Raw genomic sequence first — 14,088 nt, forward strand, 5'->3', positions numbered from 1 at the left:
AAGTTATGCTACTTATAATGAAGTTGGAGTTTTAAGCCACTTCATGTTCTTTCATTTATTTGTTATCTTTTAGGAATTTCAATGCTTCTGAAATAGTTATTCAGAACACGGGTGGCAAGTTTGGGTGTTATAATGATTATTTACATTTACAACAAAATAATGACTGTCATGAAGGTCTGTGATCAGCTGCAAGTAATATTAGCTCAGCAGGCAGGCAGCAGAACAGTAATACACAGGTATCTAATTAGCAAAAGTACCTCATAAACAAAGCAGCAATAAAGTGGCTGCTTACCATCTCTCCATCCTTGAGATCCTACCCTCAAATTGTTTTATCTACAACTTGTGCAGCATCCTGAAAAAGCCGTTGTTTTTGGTTGCTTTTGAACTAAGAGAGCCAAGAGGAGCTTACAAAGTCTCCGAGAAGAAGGAACCCTGCCAGCCTACAGATATTCTTGTACAGGGTGGGAACTAGCCTCTAGCAGTGTTGCTATATCATAGAGAAGATGAGGCAGCTGTCATGAGATCAATTCATGCCAAGGTGTTTTGGATTGGAATTTAGAAAATAAAGTTGGAAGTGTTTTCGCAGTCCTGGATAGATATAGATAAACACAGTAGAGCAAAATTCAGTGAGAAATCCATTGTCTTACTGCTCGGGTTTTGCCATTACTTTGTTTTGCTTTCTCTCTTAGTGAAAAGATAATGAGTTTCCTTCAAAAACTCTGAGGTGGCAGTAGGTTGTGAATGACTTCAGCTCCTTCGGAGTACCAGCAGAAGCATTTCCAAATGAATAAACTTTTGACAGCTTAATGTTATTTTATTGACAAAAGCAGAAGGAGTCAAGGCAAAAATCACAATTGTAATGGGTTTCACATTATAAGATTTAAGAAATTCATATGGAAAAACAGGGGATTTGGAAAGCCTGTCAATGACTGAAATGAGAACAAATGTAGATACAGTTTTCATATCTGACAAAATAAGCATGAACTTGCAATTGCTAAGGTTTTAGTTTGACTATAAGGGAATATTTTGATTAGGCCTATGTTACTGAATATGTCTTTAATTACTTTTTTTTGCTCTCCATTGTTCCCTTTTCAGATGATCATTCTCGAGTGAGATTGCAGCCTATTGAAGGAGAAACAAGTTCCGATTACATCAATGGGAATTATATCGATGTGCGTATCCTGATGCAGTCAACAGGCTTAATGTTGTGTTCAGTCAAAGAGGGAACTCGTATTATTCTCACATTATTTGCAATTTGTAATAGATATCACAGCTAATAACAGCTGCTAACATTGTTTAGCACTGGAAAGTGCTATCTTTGGAAGCTAGGTGTGCACTAAAGGAAGAAGAAAGCCTCCGAGGTTTGTCAATCAGTAAATTAAATGAGTCATTTCCTCCAACTGCCACTAGACTGAAACCTTGCCAGGAACACTGTGTGGCTACTTTGCCTGCTGGTGCTTATATGGGCTAGCAAAATGTTATTTTCACTTTCTGTCAACAGCTTGGCATCATTCCACATTTAAAAGAAAGCTGTTTGCATATTAATGTGACAAAACTCTGTAATGCCTAATGCAGAGATTTGCAGTCTCTTGTCATCTCTGCACTTTTAAGTCGCCTTCAAAGTATATTCTGCAGCTGTTAACCAGTATTTCTAATGCAAGCAAGACATTTCATTAAATATGTAGGCTGTTTAATTATTGAAAGTGGCTTCTTTGTTCATTCTGCATCATGTTAACTTAATGTTTTACATTAGAATAAATTCTTTAAGAGACAAGGTGTTTTTGGTTGGAGGAATGAGCTCAAAAGTAGAATTGAAAATCACTAAAAAGCCAATATTATTTATCTAAAGCCAGAAGTCTATGGATAGCAAAGTTAGTAATTTTACTGTTTACATGGAGTGCTAGATGTTAGGCTAAGTAAAACGAGTGTTGCTTCATAGGAAACTGTGCCTGCTAAAGATTTCTTGTTCAGCAGTTACATCTTTGAAAAATGGTGTCAGATTTTGCAGTTCAAATTTAATTACTAGGATGAAACAGGAATGTAACAGATGCTTTTTTCTCAGAATGTGGAGAAACTAGAGCTATACAAGAAAAGTAGGTGCTTCAGTTGTAACAATAGGAAGTCTGAGGGAATAGGAAATCTGAGGGAACTTTCTGAAGATATCTCTTGTTACTGATGTTTATAAGCACATTCAAGTGTCATTAAACTAAGCTCAGATTTCTGCTTAGTCCCTTGCTGTTTGAAAGAATAGCAGAGTCACCAAGCAGTGAAGGCACATATGGAAATATATTTAGTTAGATGCCACACTGTTTTCTGAAGGGAATAATCTGTCATGAAAGGAAAGAGAGAGTTCACACTGGGGACTTAGATTTGAATTCACTTTCACATTTTCTCCAACATTCAGGATTGTTCTCATTTTAGGCTAATAGTATGCTCTTGTGTCAGATTTGGATATTACTCTAAAATATTATGAGATGTGAGAAATATTTGGATCATATAGTCTCATATAAAATGCTGATAGATATCTGCATAGAATCCTTTTTTTTTTTTTTTTTTTTTTTGCTTATGGAGTACAAAAGGATGGAAAGAATGTGGCCCTAGAAGAAATAGTGCCTGAGAACCAAAAAAAGTCTTTTCCTCATCCTCATTAGATGGCTTCATTGCAAAGCTTGGAGGACTGCAGGCAATCCTCCAAAGACAACTCTGCCATAAAACACAGCATGTTTGTTTATAGTCTTGCTAGTCAGATTTCCATTGGAAACAGTTTTTTTTCTACTACAGAAGCAGCTTTAATTTTGTTCTTGCATGCAGTTAATCTAGAGTTGTCATGCTGTCAGTATAACACTTTAATAAGGGAATGGCACCATCATAGATACAATGGTTATGATGTATTTCTTCCCATGCTTTTTTTCACTGGGAAATGGAAGTGTTTGATCCCAGGCACTAAGGATTAGGTAACACACAGCAGGAAAAAAACCCTGCTCTGTAGCTCTCTGAACACTTCTCAGTTCACAGACTTCCAAATTTTGCTTCAATGTCATGTAAAGAAATCAGTTCTGTAATTCATGCTATTCTTTCTGTAATATTCAAAGTATCTTCAGTTGTTTTGATTATTTCCCACCTTGTATCACTGTATTTCCCCTTTCACTTTCACAAAGAAATTGCAATGGCATGTGTGCTACAACCTTAAGTTCTTCCTGCTGGTGACTGACAATGCATCATAACAATTATTCAAATACTAACACTCCTACAACTGATTGATCAGCGTACTGGGACATGATCTAAACATTTGGTGACACTCCCATCACATCAGAAATTCAAATACTATAAAAATGCTATCATTATATTTTGGCAACCTGTTCCATGTTGCAAAGAATGCAACATGGAACAGGTACATGGTAGAGTGTTGGTCTTTATTGCTTGGCCACCTTGTGATTAAGTTGCTCTTGTCATCAGAGTTGTATTATGGTCTTCTTGAAAAAATAAATTCATAGCAAATGGTTTAATCAAAGAAGTTATCCTCCTTTCTACTGTTGAGAAATAAATGGGCGGAATGAACACCATGCCCTCCTGCCTTCCCCAGGCTGAATGCAAATCTGACATTTTTTAACTGTTAAAAAAGGCATAAACCCTATCTTAAAAGGGTAAAAAAAGGGATTGACTTTGCAGTCAACAGCGATAGGTGAAGGGATATCTCAGGCTCTATGAGCACCTGATGCCATTAACTGCAAGGGCTAGAGAGGATTTCTTGCTGTTCATTTTCAGCAGAGCCAACAAGGGACCAGAAGAATGTATTACTTCTGGCCCCTAATGTACAAGGCTGCAACTGAAGTACTTTGCAGAAAACACATTTGCTTTTGTTTCCCTTCTCACTTGCCCTTCCCCAGCTGAAAAGAACTCCTGTATCTAATACATTATTTGTATTGTTGTGACATTTACTGAATACTATCGTAAATGAAGTTTCACTCATAGGAACATAGCTAAGGTACAGATTGCTGATTTTTTTTTTCCTTTCAATCTATTCTAGGGTTATCATAGACCAAATCACTACATTGCTACACAAGGTAAGTTTATCACCCTTTCCTTCTGATTATGTGAGGCTAAGAGGTTTTGGTGCTTGGATTGCAGTTTATTCTCTCTAATATGCATTCTTGCCATAGTCAGTATCCAGGGTAGAGTTGGCTCAATCACTTAGGTAGAAGAGAGGAAACAGAATTATTACCAAATTTTCAGGTATTTCAAGTAAGCTGTCCTTTATCTTTATGTTAAAATGGGTTTTGATAAAAAAGCAAAATATATCCTTTTTCAATGAAGGTACTCAGCATTATGTTACTCCTGAAAAAAGAAATGAGTCATGGTAGAAATGTTTTGTACTTGTTCAGAGAAAAAATGTATGTTCTCTTAACTGTTCAATGATAACTAGGCTTCAGGTCCTTAAAATACAAAACTCTTCAGCTAGCAAGTTTTGGTAGAGGACCAAAAAACATTTAAACACTGGCAGGAGGATTCATCACAGGATTCGACAGAGACAGTTCTACAGGCCGTCATTTAAAAACTTGCTCGAGAAAAAGAGCCTATTCTTTTATCAACACGCAAATTAATTTTCAATTTGTACTTCAAGTCTTACTTCAAAGACATAATTTGTGCATTCTGATGCAGTCCTTATTTATTTTTTGGTCAAGTTCAGAGCTGGAACAAATGGGAAGAATGAGTCTTCTGTGACTACTTAGTCACAATATTGAACAATATGCCAATCTCCTGCCTATGCTTGGATAGCGTGTGTGAAAATTTGATTGCTCCTCCACTGCTTGGAGGGAATCTTTTTTTGTAATAGGTAGTCTGTGACAGAGCTTCCTGCATTTGCCCATGAATCTGAAAAAGCTGAGCTCCACCCACAGGTGTTACTTCAACCTTTTAAGGGACCCAGCTGGAGTACTGAGTACAATATGTTCAAAATAATGTTAGCATATGTTGGATTTAGAGGTCACATACTTTTTAATGGTTTTTTATCAAAGCAAATAAAATGCTGACCATGTCAATTAAGGCATCTTCCTGTGATTTAAGTTGTTTCTTAAATAACCCAGAGTCTGCAGCCTCCAGCGGGAGGTTTCATATCTCAACCTTGCTGTGCCTCGGCTCTCCACAGTCTCAAATCTGGTGTTTGATGACAGTGATGGCAGGACACAGATGCTATTTCCAGAACCACTTCACTGGTGTTAACATTACACTTTTAGACCAGAGTTTTGTACTTTCAGAATTTGTGACCTTAGAGTATGAGCCATGTAAATGTGCTTTGCCTTCCACTTCTGCTGCCCACCCACCATGTTCCTCAGTCCACGGTCTCTACAGACAAGCCAGTGTCACAGTTTCAGACAAGTAGGAAGACAGGAACCAAAATGCAGCATTTGATTTATTCCTTTTGGACTTCAAAGAAGAAGTGGTTTGTTCCGTTTAACATTTACCTAATGATGTTTTTGGCTTTCACTTTTAATCGAAACCTAAAATAAAAAGATAAACAGTTGGCCTTTAACTTGTAATTTGCAATAAGTTTTCATCAGGAAGTTCACCAGATCTCCCAGATATCTTTCTCATAGGTACCCATTTAAAGCAAGTTTGAATACTGTTTTATCACTATATTTATTATAATTTATCATCATTTTTATCACAATCATCACTTGAATAGCAAATACCAAGCTTGAAGTTTTGTACTTTCAGGTCTTAAAACCAAGTATGTAATTATGTATCAATAATATGCTGAAGATCTGTTTACCATATCCACCAGCAAGTCCCATCAGTTTCTTTGCCATGTTATTTCCTCATATGGTGTCAAGAAAGAGGAGTAAAAAGTAATGTTCTTCCAAGATCTAAAGGACATATGACTGTTGCAGCTGTCAGTTTTGGGGTGGGTCACATCAATGTCTTCTGTGTAGGTGCAGCTAAGCACACAATGGAGATGCTAACCCCTCCCTCCCACTGTGTAATGAGTAGGAAACAGATTCTCTAAAGAATGTAAAATTATTCTAAAAATAAGCATACAATTTACAACAAGCTCAAAATTATCTGGCTGTGATATTTTTTTGTGGTTTACATCTTTAACATCTTACTTTTTGAGGTCAATTGGAAAGCAGGTTCATACCTCTAGTTTGTAGGAATGAAGAACACTGATCTCAAAAGTTTGTGTGTTCTGTCTGGTTCTTTCTGTGGCATGATGAAGAATTCATGAGAAAGTTTCTTTTCCTTCCTCTATCTCAGCTTTCCCATCATCAGAATAGGGTTAAAAATACTCTTTCTGCTTTTTGTGGTTCTCTGCGACGTCCTGCTAGATGCAGTTGTTTTAAGACTAGTTAGTGTTACTCTCCAGTATCCCGTCTTCCTGGCAAAGCACACTTTCAATGCAGACTCTGTCTTTTGCAAAGGTGGTAAAGTACTGGGAATGATCTCCAGAACTCCTTTAGGGCTCTGTATTAACTGTGAAAGAAACACATTTGTTTCACTTCAGACTATGCCTCCATATGTTCCAGGGAAGTGGTCACAGCACCAAGCTTGCTCAAGGAGTGTTTGGGCAACGCTCTCAGGCACATGGCAGGATCCTTGGGCTGCTGTATGCTGAGCCGGGAATTGGACTTGATGCATCCCAGGATATTCTATGATTCTATTCTGTGTCAGCCTTCCTAACAAGCATGTCACGTGCCACAGCTTGCACTGTGCCCAGTAATGTTTGTGCTCTATTTTAGAACACACTTTCATCAGATGTGTGCGAACACATCAGTGCAGCACAACAGTTGAGCTGCATGTTTAATTCCCTTGATACCTACTTTTCATCAGTCTTTAAATAACTTTTCCCGTCCTCCCTTTTCTCCTCCACAGCAGCTTTCACAGGTGCACATGCCTATTGTTCTTTGAAGGAAAATATCATTATGTGAGTCAGTTTTAAATCTCTGAGGAGTTAGAATGATTGATATTTAATTTTCCTATGTTCTTAAGCTGCATTCAACATATCAAGTGTTAATGAGCAAATATAATTGTTTGAAGTGAAGAAGTGGCAAATTTAATCAGTTTGTAATAGACTACCAATCTGCTTTTAACAGAGCTGGGAGTTGCCTAATCACCTGTTTATTGAAGTGTTACTGTCTTCCATACTAACCAGAGTCTGACATGCAGACTGGTAGCTTTCTACCTTGGCATTCATAGCATCCTGCTGCTACCTTGAATTAGGGAAGGAAACATTTTTTAAAATAATTTCTTAATGGAGGCTTTCTCAACTAAAAATCAAAAATTATTTTACTTCAGCTTTTAAGACTAATACATTCAGAGTGTGCAATTTCAATTACTAAATTAATATCAATTTTCCTTTATGTGATAAGTATAATGTGAGTGGTAGACTGAATTTACAGATAATAAAGACTTTTGGTGATCTGCTGTAATTGGCATCAACAGATGGGATCCACACCTGAGTCACCATGATTAAAAAGAATCCCTTGTCAAAAGCCAGCAGCATATTGGGTCATGCAGAACCAGCAGGCTGGTGCAATTTAAAACTTGTTATTTTGCTTTATGTATCCGTTGTTCCCATGGATATAATTCTTCTTTTTATAGGAGAATGTCTTGTATGAGAGCTCTTGTATGATCTGTTCAATTTACTGTCAGCTAAGGGTTATTATTTTGCAGGAGTTAGGTAATCAATGTATTTTAACCTGGTCCCTCTCTGAGAGCATTAGATTGAATATCTGTACCATGCTTATTCTCACACACAGTTCTGGATGTTCTGACTATTGTATGACTTCTGATCTAGCATGTCTCACCTTGATTACTGAACAGGAAGAAAATAAATGGCTTTGTATTTATTTGTTCTGTGTCTGCTGAAGCTCCAGTAGTTTGCTGAGCTATGGTGTAGCTTCTTTTAGTGAGTCTCTATCAAGGGTTTTGGATGCTTCCTCCTCCATAGCACCAGCAGCTGTAAATGATGAGTGACAAATGAATGTTAACACAGTTCTACAGCATCACTCGTGGCCATTTCCACCAGGGCTGGTTTTCAAGCAGGTCAATCATGTGTGAAACAGCAGATAACTCACATGCAGGCTGCATGTCTTTATATATAAAGTATGTTCTGTCATGCATCTCAGACTTTTGAATACTCCCCACAGTTCAGGTTGTCTCTGCTTGCTGCAGCATGCAGAGCCGCCGGCTCTGAGATGTTTTGTGGAAATACTTCAGAGCATATCTTAATGACCATAAAAAGTTACTCTGGAAAATAAAACAATTTTAGATACAATGGCACAGTGTAGCCTTTCAAGCTCTTTTTTTTCCTCTGTATCCAGTTGTAAAGCAGATGCAAAATTGCTTCCTGTATTGCTTATTATGGAGATAGACATCAAGTCGAGTTTCAGTCAGGAGGAGGTTTTAGGTATAAGTTAGAAACTTTTCAAAATAAATATTTACAAGGAAAATGTTTACAGTCTTCACTACCAACAGCATAAACTTGCCTCTCTAATAACCCCTTTCATATTCCTTCTCTTTTCTGCAAAATACTTGTCTTTCTTCCACACACAACTCTGTGTGCTGTGTGAACATTTTAATAAGGGTTTTCAGAAACAAAAACACGTTTTCTTTCAAACTGAAACTTCTCTTTTAGGCATCTGAAGCAGAAATAGTACGTTGAATAACAATACTCTTAACTTCCCTGGCATGATTTTTTTGTTTTTATGTAGCAAAAAGTTGTCACAACTACAGCAGTGTGGAAGCTCCACACTTCTCTTTACAGAGAAAGTTTTGCTTCTGTGGTTTTAGCCTCCAGATGAATATTAACATGAGAAATTACTTCAGGGAGAATTGAATAACAGCAAGGCAAAACAGTTGTCCACAATTTTTCAGTTTCATAGATGCTGTCATTTTTTGCAGGATGTGGGATTGAAAACATCCAGGCTGTTTTCCTGATATATATACAAAGTGATTGAATTCTATGTACCTGTATCAGTCTTAAAGATTCAACTGTGTTTAATGCTGTTCTTTACTTCTAAGTCTTCAAAACGTTAAAAAGGTGGTTGGAGCCATCTGTCTTCAGTCAGAGAAATGAGCCCATTCTAAGCCCCCCTTTGCAAAGGTGAGGCTTTGTAGAACCGAGTTCACCTGTTTTGCAATAGTGGTGACAAATGACAAACGTACTTTTTGCCCCTGCTGAAACATACACAGAAGTAACAGGGCTAGCATGGTTTTCTGATACAAAGTTGACTTAGGCTTTGTTGCAGTGTTTCATTTCCCTGGATCGTTGTGTACAGACCAAGTGAAACAGGAGCAGTGCTAGAAAACTGCTGATACGTTCATTGCTAGGTGAAGGCACTTGTGTTTTTCACTTGTGTGGCTACATTTTTCGTGTAATCCCCAACTTTCATATGCCTTTGGAGATTCTCTGAAAGTACAAACAAGCTCTAGATATCATATAAAGGATTATTTCCTATTTATTTGCCAATATAAATTCTGAAATGCCATGCAGGCTGTTCTTTGACTTGCTCGTCAATGTGGCTTGTGGAACAAGTTTGAGAAAATGATGATTTTTCTGTAGTCCATTGTCAAAGCCACAGAGGAAGAAAAAGCAATTCTTCCTGTCCTCCTCACAGACTGAGCTACAGTAGATCAGAAATAAAGGACTTTAAGAGCATGTATAGATCTCTGTCTCAAGGTCAAGATCTTGGTTTGATTTCTGTGTTGTGAAAATCAGACTAGAAAAGTTACAACAGATCTTTGCATGTCAGAATAAAGAAGAGAAATGAGAATCTGCAGTAAATGATTAGAGGCAAATAAGGCAAAAGGAAATGTTTCTTGCTTGTTATCTAGAAAACAGAAGATTGTGTGAAAAGTAATATATTTGGTCTCTTTAAAAATATGTAACTTAAAATACATTCTGCAAACCGGGAAATTGTCATCTTTCTGAAACTCAAGAGCTGAGCAAACTGTCCTTGTGAACCAAACACTTTCAGAAAAAAAATTTATAAAGGTGACCATCCATTAGTGTTGCTCAGACTAATTGCCTGTATTATATTATACACTAGAATCTATTTTTTCTTCAAGGAAGATGTCTACAACATCAGCCATACAAATTCACCTGCATGTCTATATTTTAGAGGAAGGGAAATTATGAAAAGCTGATGTGTGATGAGAAGTTTTCCATCTTTGACAGAAAATCAGTCATAAATTGGGCTTGATGGGGAGGGTACTTAGCACCCTTGACAGTGTCCTGTTAGCACACCTGTTATTCAGTGAAGCCTAGTGCTAAAGCAGAAAAGAGGCAGAGGAAAGCAGTTTGTCAGAAAAATCACATAGTCAAAGCATCTTTTTTTCTGTGAAGTTTATTTACCAGATGGTCTTCAGCAGTCTGGAGGAAGAAGGCTTTTGTCTTCTCATCTGCTAGACAAAAAAAAAGGAGTGTAGCAAATTTACAAAACAGAATGTATTTCAGAAACAAACGTATCAAGAAACAAGTAAAGCTGAGGGTTTGGGGGGGTTTTGGCAGTTTCGAGTGGGTTAGCTTTTGGGGGGGGTTGGAGTTTTTTCGTTTGTTTGTGTGGTTTTTGTTGGTTGTTTTGGAGCTTTCTTTTGTCTTGTGACCATATCCAACTCTTTGAAATCCGTTGTCTTTTCTCTCTTACATATCCTTTGGTGGCAACTGAAATCTCTATATCGATATGGCCACCAATGCACATGACAGTATGAGTGATTTTGAAACACTGCCTTTGAAAACAAGAAAAAATACAGGCTTACTGGATTAATTTCTTTCCCTGTCCATCTGTATTCTTCCATGCACTTGCATATTCAGATTTAGACTGTGGAGATTCCCTCTGCTGCTTCTAAATCTCATTCTGTTGCAAGCATGTTCGTGTATTGTGTCTATACTGAGCACAAATACACTTGTCATGTTAGAATGGCATTCCTTGTTTACAGTGTGTATCAAATACTGCAGTCTCACATAATATATAATGAAAAAACAGAATTAAAACGTTAACATTGCCCTTTCCTACTTGAAGTGGTGAAAATAACCAGGTGGTCCCCAAAAATAACAACAAATAATAGTGCTGAGTTTTTGGTTAGGCAGATTTGATTTTTAATCATAATTATCTTGACATTGAAAAGAAAAATATCTAATACACATTTATTTTTAATGATTTTTGTACATATCTTGATTTGACTAATAGTTGTTTGATACTGACTATTTCTGTGAGGAAGAAATAAATGTACCAATGTTCTTTACCCTTAAAAATAAAAATACACTGTGAGTGATACATCTCACTTATGAGATACTTACGAGGACAATAAACTATGATAGAGGCTTTTTCTAGCATTTTACTTATGCGTTAATGTAGACTAAATTATCTTGTTTGTTCATCTAGGTAAAGTGTTCATGTTAATGCACTTAAACTCCCAGCACAAGTTTAAAAAATACAGCATCTGAATATCTTACTCACATGCATTAGAAACATTCCTTCACAATAAGGTCCTTGGGGAAAAATAAAAGAAACAAGTAGCCAAAATGAACTCATATTTTTGAGCTAGAGAATAGTGATGATTTTATTACAATCTGATGCTTATGATTGACTCAACATTGAAATAGAAAGTAGAAATGCAAAAGACTAATTAGGTTCTTTTGTCCATTCCCTAAGGAACCTTCTACTGAAGGAGATAAAATGATCTTAAACTTCTCATCCATCATCAAAATTGATTCTGCATTACAAGTTGATATGAAGAACCCAGTCCAACAAGTCATTTATTTAAGATTTTTGTTTTGGAAATGTTAGATGCAGCGTGTTTTTCACAAAAAAAAAAAATCATCTCTATATGTTAGTCTTTCCAAGTTCAGATGAGCTGTTTAGAATGAGTGATTAATAGGTATTCATATTTCCATGATGCAAATCACGCTTATTGAGAAGAATGTACAAATTAGAAACAAAAACCAGCTTTCTTAGCAGAAAACACTGATTCAGCAACTGAAACTTTCTGTTGGACTGCTCTCACAAAGACAGCTCAGGTTTAACCATGGTCTCAAGCCTCCTGGAATAACCCTTCAGTCAAAGCTGTGACCTCGGGCAGAGCCAATACCTGTCGTTGTTGTTCCGTCTGAATTCACACCTGTACCTCAGGCTCCCAGATGAGTTACCTCTCGTTCTTCTGACATGCTTGACTAATTAAGCAATTAAAATATTTGTAGTACATAGAGAGAAAGAAGGTCTATGTATGGGTGAGACCTACTTCTCTGTAGCCAGTACACTCCGCCAGAAAATACATCAAGGTCTCTTGAACAATTACATTATTCAAAGCTTTCGTGTTTCATAGAAAAAAAAACTGAAGCACACTCTCTGCAAGCCACTGTCTGGCAGTGCTGTCTTAAACGCTGTGAGGTAAAGATTCAAGGCTCTGGCACGATTCAGGTATCCCACATAGCCCTCACTAAAGAATTACTAACTCCCAGGAGTGCTACATGTAATTCAGAATTTGGAAGATACTGGATTTATGCAGTCTGAGAAAATGTTAATGAGAGAAACAGACCATTTAACATCTCTGCTGTGGGGTAAGCAAATTATATCAAAAAAAGTGCTTCAGTTAGACTGGATGAACAACATTAAACTAGAAGTACACTGTTTTGATGTTGGTTTTTTGTTTTGCTTTGTTTTTCGTTTTGTTTATTTTCTTAGTTTCCTGCAGTTAAGATCAGAAAAAGCAGCTTTCTTGAGTGGCATAAGGGTGCATACATGGACAGTAGTACTATGCACACTGCTTTTATTGCATTTAGCTTTGTCTCATCTCAGGCTAACTGTTTAAATCTGGACAATTTCTGTTGATGTCAGTTCCTCTGTTACCAGTCTGCAGTACCTCTGTGCGTAGTCAAGAGGTTTTGTGGAAATGTGCTATTTATTCTTTGGGAAACCATATGACATTTTCATTTTATTTTGTTCAAATAGAACAAACTGAGCTAGTATTGGAAATACAGCCGTGGAGAAATGTCAATCAATAAGTGTGTAACACTTTATTAGATGGAAACTTAGCTGGCAGCATTAGTTGTAGTGGTATAAAAATGTCTTAAATAGCACCTGTCAAGAGTGCACAAATAAAGTGTGGTCACAGCCTTTAAAATAAGTTCAGCAATTACTTGTTTCTGAAAATGGTAGAAATACTAACATGGGGCAGGAACAGGTAGGATTATTCAGGAATGGTAGAAGCTGTCTTGTTGTGGTTGCTGTGTATTGTACCAAGACTGTTGAGTTCATTCAAACCCTACCTTACTTCTGTTGCCTTTCAAGGTGTGATTGGGTTCTTATGACTGTGAGGGGCATGAAAGCTTTGGTGTATTCATTTTGGGCATTTCATATGTAATGCACTTCTGCTACAGTGGAGCTCCAGTCCTGGACTGGGATTTCTAGATAGTACCATGACGCAGACAAAATAATGCATTGAGATGGGCACTGTTCCAGCCTGGTTAGATCTGTATCAATCAATAAAGAAAAGAAAATGCCATGTGATATTCCAGAGAATAAATACCATAGTCCTCCATCTGACTAGCCACAGAATCATTTCAGAATAGGATCAGAGGAAATGCCAGCAAAAGAAATTATCACCTTTAGCCAACAGTTGATGTGTGTGTGAATATAAATACACTTAGAAAATATGCATTTTCAAACTGATTATCTAGTTTTATGAAATTAGCAATTTTAAAGGAAAAAATCTCTGGAGTAATCAGTTTTATCACTGCTCAAAGGATAATATTTTTTTAAGTATCTCTACATTAAACTGGGAATTCAAAATGGAGGGGGGTTTTTTTAGCTATCTGTGAAACACTTGGATTATTTCATAAAACAGTAGGACTCTGACTCTCTACTACTGTACATTGTAAATAGCAATGTTTTTGTTTCCTTTTTATTTTTGGAAAGAGTAGAAGAATTTACAGGTCAATTTTCCCCTTCTTCTTCCTGTTAAGAGGTCTAGTACTGACTACTTAAATATTGGAGTAGGTGGTATAGAAAGCCAGCCAAAGCACCGGTCAGTCTCGTGGGAGCTATACATAAAATTTCCACATGCTCCACAGTCACTTAGTAATCTAAGCCT

At 36.9% G+C, this 14,088-nt stretch overlaps 1 protein-coding gene across 11 annotated transcripts in view; it reads left to right on the plus strand.

Annotated features, from left to right (window-relative positions):
* Nucleotides 1–14,088, plus strand: part of PTPRM (protein tyrosine phosphatase receptor type M) — a 442,185-nt gene that overhangs the window by 386,955 nt on the left and 41,142 nt on the right. For all 11 annotated transcript variants that reach the window (XM_063396260.1, XM_063396303.1, XM_063396268.1 and 8 more), the window contains 2 exons: nt 1,096–1,172; nt 4,028–4,064. In XM_063396260.1, coding sequence (XP_063252330.1) covers nt 1,096–1,172; nt 4,028–4,064 — 114 coding nt within the window. The remainder of the gene's footprint in view (nt 1–1,095; nt 1,173–4,027; nt 4,065–14,088) is intronic.

The sequence above is a fragment of the Prinia subflava genome, chromosome 1 (assembly GCF_021018805.1).
Source record: "Prinia subflava isolate CZ2003 ecotype Zambia chromosome 1, Cam_Psub_1.2, whole genome shotgun sequence".
Taxonomy (NCBI): domain Eukaryota; kingdom Metazoa; phylum Chordata; class Aves; order Passeriformes; family Cisticolidae; genus Prinia; species Prinia subflava.